Source organism: Engystomops pustulosus, chromosome 11 (assembly GCF_040894005.1).
Source record: "Engystomops pustulosus chromosome 11, aEngPut4.maternal, whole genome shotgun sequence".
Classification (NCBI taxonomy): Eukaryota; Metazoa; Chordata; class Amphibia; order Anura; family Leptodactylidae; genus Engystomops; species Engystomops pustulosus.
In genome coordinates this window covers 22,378,857-22,391,840 of record NC_092421.1, presented here as the reverse complement: position 1 = coordinate 22,391,840, position 12,984 = coordinate 22,378,857, and the positions used below count along the sequence as shown (strand labels likewise).

The window sequence follows — 12,984 nt, the reverse complement described above, 5'->3', positions numbered from 1 at the left end:
CCGCACATACTCTGTGTACTTTTCTTTTGCTATGTAATTGGCATCATAATGAGCGCTTTGATGAAGAGCCATTTCTAAGAAAGTGTTGGTGACAGCTCGGGTGGAGGCCTCTATTGTGCAGAACTCTTCGTCATTGTCCCCGCTGCCCTAGTACACCAACATACTGATCCCTCACTTTTGATCTTTGAATTGAAACTCAAACAAGGTTTCCCCTTGAATTTCCAACACCCCATGTTCTATTGTGAAACACAGTGGGGGTCATTTACTAAGGGCCCGATTCGCGGTTTCCCGACGTGTTACCCAAATATTTCCGATTTGCGCCGATTTTCCCTGAATTGCCCCGGGATTTTGACGCACGCGATCGAATTGTGGCGCATTGGTGCAGGCATGCACGCAACGGAAATCAGGGGGCGTGGCTGAACGAAAAACCCGACGGATTCGGAAAAACCGCCGCATTTAAAAAAAAAAAAAAAGTGTTGCGGGACTCGCGCTTACCTTCACTCGGTCCGGCTTGGTGAAGATCAGTGCATTCCGGGGAACTTCAACGCAGCAGCACCACCTGGTGGACGTCGGAGGAACTACCTTAGTGAATCCCGGCCGGACCCGAATCCACTGCAGAGAACGCGCCGCTGGATGGCGATTGGACCGGGTAAGTAAATCTGCCCCAGTAAGTAAGAATTCATGCACACAACCCTAATGGGGGCTCAACCCCCACAGAGTTCCAAGGGTTGAGGAGCGTTCAACCCAATTGAATGAGGCCTAAAAGTTTTTAAAATATCTGCTTCAACTAAAAAATTGTTAAGTATTCTCTTTTATTATCCACTTGGCAGTAGAAGTTGAAGTCTATGGGGACCTAAGTCTGCTAAGACAATCAGCATGGATCAAAAAGATTCTTAGCTCAACTGCCCCCTCCCATATGACATCAGTATTCTACACATGCTGGGCCTATGTTGCTACACTGCATTATTTTAACCTTTTTTAGAGCTTTCAGAGAGGCGGCTGGGACAGCCCATCACAAAATCATAAGGGAAGGGCGTGATGGTGTGTGCCATGGAGGTGGTATTCTTGGGGAAAGCCTAGAATGGTAAGGAAGTCACATTTGACTCATAAACAATAAGGACCTAATGCTTGTGGCCAATATCCCAGAGGGCAGACTTAGACTGCATTCACACGACCGTTGGGGGACATGTATATGTACAGTCCCAAGCTGAGCTATGAGGTGATGAGAGAACAGATTGTCATTTGTGGCATACAAGAAGAAAAAGATTCTTCTACCACCTGGAGAAAAACAGTAACAAGATAGTGACATGACAGTACTCCGTGTAACTAAGCATATAGTTCCATTTTTAAATTTATGTTTGGGATACCCAAGATAATTGTCTATAAATGATGGTCTCACATTCAAAGCTGTAGTGGTAAGATGTGCAGCCTGATCAAAAGTTTAAAGGGAACCCATCAGGGGGATTTGGGACACAAAACCACCAACAGGTCCTTATGGGCCAGTGGTTTAGTGTCCAAAATCTTCCTGTATGATTTTTAGGAATTTGGGGGGAATTCACTTCCAGCATTGCGAGTAAATGCACCAATGCGGGATCTTCTGATCTGATCTTCTGTAAGTCCTATGTGACTGATCCAGGTAAGTATCAAAGTTTATTTTTTTCCAATTTTTAACATATAAAAACTTCAAAAGGGTTGATTTCGTTTAGGATCCAAAATCGACCCAACTGCTCTTCTTACATTTCTTCGAAAATGTAAGTCAATCTATGACCCTATAAGAGGATCTGCAATAAAACTTAGGTTATAATTCCAAGCCAAATATTTTTAATAAGGAAGATCAAATAAAAATTGACCCATCTACAGACTGCTTCTTGTTTGGAGGTTTTGCCCCACATCACGAAGGAGTAGGGCACTGGTCAGCAGGTTAAGAGGCTTTTGATAAGGGTGTGGGAAGAGACGGTTTCTCCTTGAGAATAGAAAGTTGGCATAGAAAGTCTTATAGGCAGGTAAAGGGTATGCAAAGTAGTTCTTCTCCGGGATGCCAAAAAAACCAAACGACAAAAATGTTAAATTTTTTCCCTTTTTTTTAATACTAGGTGACTGTCATCAGAAATGCTTCATCTGTGACCTGAAACTATAGGACCTTCTGTAATAGCTTTTTAAAAATATAAGTAGTTGGCCGGGCCAAGTATAAGAACCCCATTAAATCCCTTTGTCAATTATTTTGCCATACAGTTTAGAATCTTTCAGATTCAGCCTTCAGCGTCTCCATATAACAGGGTATTATTTTAAATGACCATTTAATTTTCTCTTCTCGTCCCCCGACAGGTTATTTAGTATCCCAGTCACATAAACTCCCCTGATCATTGTGATATAGTTATACAACCTAGGCGGTCATTGCGTCCTGCAGAACTGCTGAGACACACGTTTGTTACTCTGTTATATACTGTATTATATCTTCCCTGAGTTGTAATCATTTAAGGTTTATGGGCCTTCTCTTAACATGATCTTCCAGCGAACATCTCAAAAGGCTTAGGTAACAGTTAAACAATGCAACATAATTCACATCTTTAATCTAGCTAAGGATATAAAAGAGAGGAAAGGGAGTATCTAGCACTCTCATTACATATTGTCAACAACTAGCGATAAGAGCCATTAATAAAATGCCCTACTTAATGCAGGCAGAGGAAAACAAGTACAAAAAGATAATAGACACCACAAAATTAAATACCTGCCTTTCATTTTATTGACCCTTAAACACTGTCATTGCCCCGCAGCAACGCGTCTTGTATGGCAGCCCCTGCTTGCGCCGCTCTTAAGGGGTTAAAAATCCAATTAACCTGCCCCTATTACACAGAATTATCCAGTATTGTCATTGTAATAATTAACCACAAGATGTAAAATAGCCTCAATAGATCATTGGCTTTGTGTCTATATACCTCATCTACAGACAAACCAATGGCATATTTTACGGAGATCATGAAAAATTTCGGCATCTGCTTCCTTTTTTTCTTTTCCGACTGCAAAAATACATTTTTGCAAATTAAGAAATGCCTCTTTTTTTTTTTTTTTTTTAGTTCGAAATTAAACAAGAAAAAGAAACAATTACATTGATGTCCCGGTAAATGGCTTTAGTGAAGTGAGATGATCTGCATCGCTGGAGACGTACGCCTGGGCCTCCTGTAATGGTAAATCAGTTCATTTTTTCTTGCCAGAACAATTAAACGCATTTTAGAAGAAGAAAAAGAAAAATAATTTGTGATACCAAGTCAGGAGGCAGGAAATTCTGAAAAACTGCAGTTATAGGGGCGGGCAAAGCCTGGTTCAAGCAAAAACTGATGCTACGGTATGACGTAAGCTTTTATGCCCATGCCGGCTAAGAAGCTATTCTACGGTAAATCCTACAAGATGCGAGAAAAAGTTATGGGAGTGCATTAAAGGGGTTATTCGGGTTTTAAAAATTACTGAGGGCCGGGCTGGGGAGGGCTATTTAAAAATAATAAACATGTACTTACCTCGGCCGGCGCCGCCAATGTCCCGCGCCGCGGCTGGTCCTCTCTGCACGCCGGTTTCATCACAAGGGTGCACAAGGGGGCCAGAAGCTCCCGTCCGACACCATCTCCCAGCGCTTACAACGCTGAGAGATAGGGACGGATGGGAGGAGCCGGCCACATCGTGGACCGGAAGCTCCCTGTGCGCGGCTTCTGTGCCCCTGTAAACAAACAGGGGCACGGATCGAAGGGACCGCGGCGCGGGACATCGGCAGCGCCGGAGGAGTTAAGTACATGTTTATTGTGTTTAAATTGCCCTCCCCAGCCCGGCCATAAGTAATTTTTAAAACCCGGATAACCCCTTTAAATAGAACAAAAGCTTCTACATCTGCAAACATAATAAGGCAAAAAAAAAAGTTCAACATACCAGATATACATCAAGATGACGGTCCTCCAGAGAAGCACTCCATATCTCACCAAATCAAAGACGCTCCGTGCTGAGCCAGCAGTTCCCGGCGTGGCGTTGCACTCCTTTAATTTTATGGAAGGGATTTCCTTGCCATTGCCGCAAGCTATACGGTGTAAGACTGCCTCCGCTTCAGCTGTGTATCTGCGGGAGTACAGCCATCTTGGGGATTCGGGAAGCAAACTAACAGCGGTAAAGAAAAACAAATGTGTCACCTTCTATCGTAAAAGTATACAACAGGAAGAATAAACTATATATATTATATGAAACTGTGATCACAGCAAAAGTAAAGAAATGCTTTCAAGTGACTTAGGTTCATCCAGAAACTGGCTAAAGTGAGTGTCACAGGCTGTTACACAGTGCAGGAGCAGGTCTCACCCTTCACCTGCTCCCTCAGCACTTCCCCCCTCTCACTGTGTACTGAAACTTCCTCTGCTGCTGTGAGATTCCAACAGGCAGAGGAGGGGGGGGGGGTGCTGAGGGAGCAGGAGGGAGGGAGAGATAGTGTAACAGCCTGTAAAGCTACAGTACAGCGTGGCTCTTATAAGTTCCCCCCAGAGCTCTTCTGGCTCATTAGCATAATTGTAAAAGTTGATTTTAGAAGGAAGGAGGCCACGGATAACAAATAGAAGAAGATTACCACAGTCATGATGCCTGGATCTATGAGTAATGTCCCTGGTTTATCATGATGGTTTTTGATGGCAGATTTCCTTTAAGGTGCACATATAGTTATATACAGTATTTTTCCCAGAAATAACATAAACCACTGTTTGCCTCCAGGAACTGTATGTAAAATGACTTTCAGATACTAACTGCTCCACTGCATCGGCAAAAAGGGTAGGATATAGTCTCCTTGGTAACAGTCTACAAAAACCTCATTGGTCTGGTCCATAAATCGTTGGCTTGACCAAAAAAAGTAACTGGTCCAGTATGTACTATAGAGGAGATGGTCATTTTTTGAGCAGGCTGAATGGGATGATGATAAAAAGCCCAATACTGAATCAAAGGAAGCAGAATAGTTGTATCAATTCTTAACCCAACTATGATAAAAAACTGGTGAGGCCTCTGTGATCTGTTGTTGCATTGGACTCGCACCAAACTCTGACACTATCTTTTCACACTTCCGTATTATTTCTCGCTGTGCGTCTCTGATGCTATGTGACGTGTCAAAAGTAGAGCATGTCCTACTTTGATGCGAGTCTCAGTAAAAAGAACACCCACTGAAATCTATGGGTGCGTGAAAAAAGTGACACCACTAGGTAAGAGCAGAGAGATTGTGACACAGGTGAAAGATGATTTGTGCAACCAAATAAAAAAACCTCTGAAAACAATCTGATGAAAATCAGGACACAATGGGGCTCATTTACAAAGGGTCCACGGAACCCGATTGTGTCGGGTTTCCCGAATATTTCCTTTTTGGCGCTGAATTGCCCCGGGTTTTTGGCGCACGCGGATTGTGGCGCACTGGCGCCGGCTTGCATGCAACGGAAATCAGGGGGCGTGCCGTCAGACAACCCAACGGATTTGGACGAACCGCAGAATTTAATAACGAAATTGTGTCGCAAGATCAAGCACTTACATGCACCAGGAAGAAGAAGGCGGACCTCAGCGGGAAAGCAACACATGAAGGAAATTGGACGCACGACCTTAGTGAATCGCTGGAAGACCCGAATCCTTGCCGGACAACACACCGCGGGGATCGCGACACGACCGGGTAAGCAAATTTGCCCCATTCTGATCAAACTCGCACAATTTCCACTGAGCAAAGTTGTACGATTTTCAACACCTTTTTTTGGTCTTAATAATGAGACAGAATAATGTGCAATAACCTTTGTCTAGCACAGAAAACTCTCCTTCTATTCATACCATCCTAATCTCATTGGTAAAGAGCAGCCATGTTGGAAGTGTTTTCTCTGCAGATGGCCGTAATCATTGAATCATGGCATGCTAATATGAAATTGCTAATCATTTTTATGTGTTGAATCCAAGCAATCCCAACATATCATTTTAAGAGAAGCCAAAATAGTTCACGGATGCGTGGCTGAACGCTCAACGTAAATGGGTGAAATAAGCAAAATCGGAAAAGCAAAAAATTCTAAAATAGTTGTGCCAAGGGAATTTATATATAAACCAATGGCAGAACACAAAGACAAAAAAACATAAGAACAGCAGGGCAGAAAGTAAACTTTCCTGGCTGGTAGCTCAACTAAACGGACCTTTACAATCTTAAAACCGAGAAAAGTTTATGAGCACTATACGGCTTAATACTTCAATAATGGGGCACATTTACTTACCCGTCCCGCTGTGATCTCCGCTGTGCATTGTCCGACGAGGATTCGGAGCTGTCGCGATTCACTAAGATTGTACGTCCTGCTTCCTGCATGTGTCGCTTCCCCGCTCAGGTCCGCCGGAGTTCACCTTCTTCTTCCCGGTACATGTGAGTGCTGATCTTGCGACACAATTTGCTTTTTAAATTCTGCAGTTTGTCCGAATCAGTCGGGTAGTCCGGCGTCCACACCCCCGGATTTGTGTCGCATGCAAGCAGGGGCTGATGCGCCAACATCCGATCGCGTGCTCCAAAAACCCCTGTGGAATTCAGCGCAAAAAGGGGAAAAAAATGCGAAACCCGACGAAAATGCGTCCGACGGACCCTTAGTAAATGTGCCCCAATGTGTCCATCACTTCACGATTCAAAGTCATACATGTAGTAGAGACTACAGTCCATGTGCTCAATACTATGGGAGTAGCGAAGTTTGGCCCCATCGTCCATATGAATGCAGCTGCGGGTCAAGTACGTCCACTGCCACTTCATTAAAGGGGTATTCTCGTCTGGGCATTGACATTTATACAATTCACCTGTCATATATACATTTCTTCAATTGGATGCTATGGGAAATTTTTTTCCCACAATTTTTAACTGAAGTCATGTTGTCCTTTAAAAACAAGATGGCTGTCCTTGGATATGACCATTACTGTTGGAGTTTTTTCAGAAAGAAACAATTTGGTTTTGCATATGAAATTGTGGGGAATAACTGCATGTCCCACAGTTGTCCTGTGGTAAGGAAGGCTGAAGGCTGCAGGGTAACATAAATTAAAACACGCAATAGCCGAGGGGGGCTCGGTTCACGTAACAGCCTGTGGTAAACCTTAACATCATCTACAATACAGAGAAAGGTGGCAGCTTGAGGCTACATCTATAAAGTATCGGTCATACAGGCACCTCAGCTGATCTTCAGTGGTCCAAGTTTTGCACCCCCACCAATTCTATGGATAGGTCATTGATAGTTACAGTCTGGAAAAACTCCTTTAAGGATGTGAGTCCCAGCGTGGACACGGATGACAAAATATCCATGGCACCACTTTTCTTCAAATACAGTACAGGCAGTCCCCGGGTTACATACAAGATAGGGTCCGGAGGTTTTTTCTTAAGTTGAATTTGTATGCAAGTCGAAACTATATATTTTATAATTGTAGATCCAGAAAAAACATTTTTTTTCCCAGTGATAATTGGAGTTTCAAATTTTTTTGCTGTAATTGGACCAAGGATTATCAATAAAGCTTCATTACAGACACCTTACAGCTGATTATTGCAGCCTGGGACTATAGTAAAGCATTCAGAGAGATCACCAGAGGTCACAGTGGGCAGAGGGGTCGGTCTTTAACTAGGGGTTGTGTGTAAGTCGGGTGTCCTTAAGTAGGGGAAAGCCTGTAATGAAGATTGGATTGGATGGTTGTTACCTTCTCCTATGCAGCTTCCCCTGCTTTAGATAAAACTATACATCAAACCAATTCTATACATCTCTACAGGATGCCAAAAGGTCCAAAACTGAGATTAAGCAACAAAAGAACATTCAGAATTTCATAGTCTAAAAAAAATTTATAACATTCTAATTTAGACCAGGCACGGTTGCTTCTACTTTTTTTTTTTTTGAGTAAAGTTTAAGAAGGCTATGTTTCTGTACTTTTTATTTCCACTTCTCCCACATCCTTTCATGTTGCATTATTCTTTTTGCGAGATTGAGCCACTGGATTTTTCTAGGTGCTTCTATGCTAAGGCTTGCATCTACTGTATTTTTCGGAGTGTAAGGTGCACAAAAAATCCTTTGATTTTCTCAGAAATCAAAGGTGCGCCTTATAGTCCAGTGCACCTTATATGTGAACCGTACTTCCAGACAACAGCTGCCTTGCACTGTGCACAGGTCTGCCCCCTGCTGGTCATTCATCCTTATAATCAGGTGCGCCTTATAGTCCAGTGCGCCTTATATATGAACCGCACTTACAGACAACAGCTGCCTTGAACTGTGCACAGGTCTGCCACCTGCTGGTCATTCATCCTTATAATCAGGTGCGCCTTATAATCTGCTGCACCTTATATATGAACCTAAACGTTTTAGCAGGCATTTATTGATGGTGCGCCTTATAATCCGGTGCGCCATTATAGTCCGAAAAATATGGTACTGTATATAATATTAAATTTACATCCCATGAAGGTGCGTAACTAGTAGAGACAGGGCCCCATAGCAGACTTCTCAATGGGGCCCTTTTACCCCTTAAACAAATCTAATTATGTACCCTAATAAATTGGAGTTAAAATCACATACTCTATATACACACACCATATATACAGCATATACACACACATACATACATAGAGTACCATATACACTTATGCATCATACAAACAGACATACAGCATATATACATCACATATGCACACACACACACACATACAGCAAATACATACAAATAATACCACATACAAAATATATAAACCATATCATATGAAGCATAAACAGACGTACAGCACATACAGACTCATTACCCTAGATGCCGGGGCCCCTGACACTCTGGGCCCCATTGCTGCTGCCATGTCTGCTACCCCTGTAGTTACATCCCTGATCCCAAGTATGACAAAATGTACTGTAAGCGCTTGAGTAATCTGAACACAAGTATTTGTAGTAATTATATTGCTGTAACCCGTCTACAAGTAATTCTCCCCTACTTTTACAAAATGTTGAGCGCATATTCCACTTAAAAAACACTTGCACAATAAAGTTGCAGTCCAATTGCCCCAATTAGACAAGGAACAGCTGTCGGCTCATTTGGTTATTTGGCAGTTAATATTGTTTTCAATGAACAATTATAGATACAAATGTTTCATTTTCTACAAGAGCGCTTCTAGAATTCGCTATTTTTGGATGGTTATGATATTTAAATGAGCACTAGAAAGGGAGGGCAATGGGAATGGAATCTGAACTGTGTCTAACTTCTCCGCATCAATATCCTATTCAGCCGTAGTCATGAAGTCCAGGTATATGGAAATATGCCAGGACACGCGTTTCGCTGTACGGCATGACCACCCAGGGATCACACAATGACATAATTACACCACAAGTACAGGACTAATCACAAACCGACAGAATCCTCACAGATTATATAGAAGAGTAGCAGTTTAACCCCTTAACGACTTGGCCTTTTTTAGTTTTTTCACTTCCATTTTTCACTCCCCACCTTCAAAAATCTATAACTTTTTTATTTTTCCACATAAAGAGCTCTGTTATGGCTTATTTTCTGCGTAACAAATTGCACTTCGTAGTGACGGTATTCAATATTCCATGGCGCGTACTGGGAAGCGGGAAAAAAATTCCAAATGCAGTGAAAATGGTGAAAAAACACATTTGCGACACTTTCTTGTGGGCTTGGATTTTACAGCTTTCACTGAGCGCCACAAATGACATGTCTAATTTATTATTTGGGTCGGTACGATCACGTGGATACCAAATTTGTATAGGTTTTATAATGTTTTCATACATTTAAAAAAATTAAAACCTCCTGTACAAAATTTTTTTTTTTTATTTTGCCATCTTCTGGCGGCAATAACTTTTTCATACTTTGGTGTACGGAGCTGTGGATAGTGTCATTTTTTGCGAATTTTGATGGCGTTTTCATTGCTATCATTTTTAGGACTGTGCGACCTTTTGATCACTTATTAATTTTTTTTATATTTTCCAAAATGGCAAAAAAATGTCATTTTTGACTTTGGACGCGATTTTCCGTTACGAGGTTAAACGCAGTGAAAAACCGTAATTATATTTTGATAGATCGGACATTTTGGACGCGGCGATACCTGATGTGTTTATGATTTTTACTGTTTATTAGTATTAATATCAGTTCTAGGGAAAGGGGGGTGATTTGAATTTATAGGTTTTTTTATTAGAATTTTTTTTTTTTAACTTTTTTTTACTTTTACTATTTTTCAGACTCCCTAGGGTACTTTAACCCTAGGTTGTCTGATCCTACCATATACTGCCATACTGCAATATGGCAGTATATGGGGATTTTACTCCTCATTCATTACAATGTGCTGATAGCACATTGTAATGAATGGGTTAAAACGAGACAGCTTCGGGCCTCCGTGAGACCCGAAGCTGTCATGGCAACGGATCACCGCTCCCCGTGACGTCATCGGGGAGCGGCGATCCGCGGCAAGATCGCTGTGCTAGCACCGATCGCGGGTGTTACCGGTAAGCCTTTGCTGCAATATGCAGCAAAGACTTACCGGCTATGGAGAGGGCTCGGCCCGCGGGCACTCTCCATGTACCGGGACCCGGCGCGCGCCGTACTAGTACGGCGCGCGTCGGGAAGGGGTTAAACAATACAGGCGGTCCCCTACTTAAGAACACCTGACATAAAGACGACCCCTAGTTACAAACGGGCCTCTGGATGTTGGTAATTTACTGTACTTCAGCCTCAGACTACAATAAACAGCTATAACAGTTATTAAATGTGTCTGCAGTTAAGATTTATTGTTAATCCGGATTCTTACGACAGCCCAACATTTAAAAAATGCAATTGTCACAGAGGCCAAAAAAAAATTGGGTCGGGATTACAATTATAAAATATACAGTCCAACTTACATACAAATTCAACTTAAGAACAAACCTATCTTGTACGTAACATGCGGACTGCCTGTACTGTATTTCTTCATAAAATGAAAATGATATTGGGCTCTCACACACACACTGACCTTATATTACAGCTATAAACATTAGTGTAATATTAACCTCTTAAGGATGCAGCCTTTTTTCATTCATTGTTCGCTCCCCACCTTCAAAAATCTTAATTTATCTGTGTATAGGGCTGTACTGTATAAAGGCTTATGTGTAACAAATTGTACTTCTTAGTGCTTAATAATAATAATTCCTCTATTTATATAGCGCACATAGAGTTTTTGCCAAATCCGTCCTTGTCCCCAATGGGGCTCACAATTAAATTAATCTACCAGTATGTTTTGGAGTGTGGGAGGAAACTGGAGGACCCAGAGGAAACCCATGCAAACACGGAGAGAACATACAAACTATTCACAGATGTTGACCTGGATGGGTCTTGAACCCAGGACCCCAGCGCTGTAAGGCTGTGGTGCTAACCACTGAGTCACTAATAACTGTTTCATACTTTGGTGTACGGAGCTGTGTGAGGTGTAATTTTTTGTGAGATGAGCTGACGTTTTCATTGCTACGATTTTGAGGACTCTACGACCTTTTGCTCACTTTTGGTTAAATTATTGTTATAATTATATGTTGCAAAATGGTGAAAAAGTGGCGTTGCGAACATTTGGACACTATTTTTACAGGGTTTAACACTGAGAATAACCGTTATCATACATTTTGAGACGCGGTGATACCTAACATGTTTATGATTTTACTTGTTTATTTATTTTTAGGTCAGTTGTAAGGAGGGGGGGGGTGATTTGCACTTTTAGATTTTTTTATTTTTTTTTACCACTTTTCAGATCTCCTAGGGCAGTGATAGTGAACCTTTTAGAGATCGAGTGCCCAAAGTGAGACTCAAAAACCACTAGCTTTTCCCAAAGTGCAAACACGGCAATTTAGGCAGTAACAAACTTATTGCTACCAGAATCTTTGAGCTCCAATCCGACACCTTTTCACTCTTTGGACAGGGCCAAGCAGCACAGGATGGGTCACTTTACAATAGCAGGGCACTACTTGGACTACCCGATACTGCCGGAAGATGCCATGTCTGGCAAACTCTGTACCTGGGAGACAGCCTGTGTGCCCACAGAGATGCCTCCGAGTGCCATCTCTGGCACCAGTGCCATAGGTTCGCTACCACTGTCCTAGGGTATATTAACCCAAGGCTGTTTGATTGATCCCACCATATACTGCCATACTCCAGGATAGGGGACAACAATCTGATTGGGGGGGGGGGGGGGGGGTCCTACTGCTGGGACCCCCCAATAATCACAAAAGCTAACTGATGGTGTGGCAATCTGAGCGTGTGTTGCGTGTTCCATTCATCCATTCAATCCTATGATGGGAAATTAAGATGGAAATTGCAGAGCAAAGCAATAGGCCATCGCCTATATTTCCAATTACTGTGTATAAGCGTGCTGGAGATAGTCGAGCGCCGTGTGTTTTGCATTTTCCAGTCAGATCGGGACCCCCACTCTCGTGATCATGGAGGTCCTTGCAGTCAGACTCCAACCAATCACATTGCTTTGGATATGGGTTAACAATAAAACAGAAAATTCAGAAAATGAATTTCAATTTGTCCATTTAAATTATGGTGCGGTCATCCAGGGTCACAACGTTTGTAGACTGTTAACAAGGCATCCAGAAGACAACCTTCTAAAACATCTAGTGTACGGCCAGCTATACTGAGAGTCCCTTCACTGTAGGTTGCTGGATCCACAGAAATGTTCCATGATATCGGCCAGAGTAGCTACAGGCTACACAGAATTCAGATACAGAACACATGCAGGTAATATGAAGGATGCAGGGGCGGTATAAGACCGGCCCTGGGCTGTATGAATATTATATCCCCTACGAGTATGGAAGTCACGTCCTACATATGGTATAAGAATCAAGCTTCTTGGGAAATGGAGGATGTGTCCCTTCTGCCTGCTTTCAAATTGCGGTTTCAGGACTTTTGGAGGACCTTCAAAGGTCCTGATATGGCTCTTGTGTACAAGTGTATTGAGAGCAGGAATAGATGTACAAGGATTTCATG

The 12,984-nt window shown here is 42.3% G+C and overlaps 1 protein-coding gene across 2 annotated transcripts in view; it reads right to left on the bottom strand.

Moving 5' to 3' along the window:
- LOC140106742 (solute carrier family 22 member 15-like) overlaps positions 1-12,984 on the bottom strand; it is a 158,563-nt gene that overhangs the window by 119,391 nt on the left and 26,188 nt on the right. The window contains exon 6 of one of the 2 annotated variants that reach the window (XM_072131359.1): positions 3,916-4,137. The exons of the other annotated variant lie outside the window; for it this stretch is intronic. Within the exon in view, the coding sequence (XP_071987460.1) occupies positions 3,916-4,137 (222 nt within the window). The remainder of the gene's footprint in view (positions 1-3,915; positions 4,138-12,984) is intronic. 2 annotated transcript variants of the gene reach the window in all.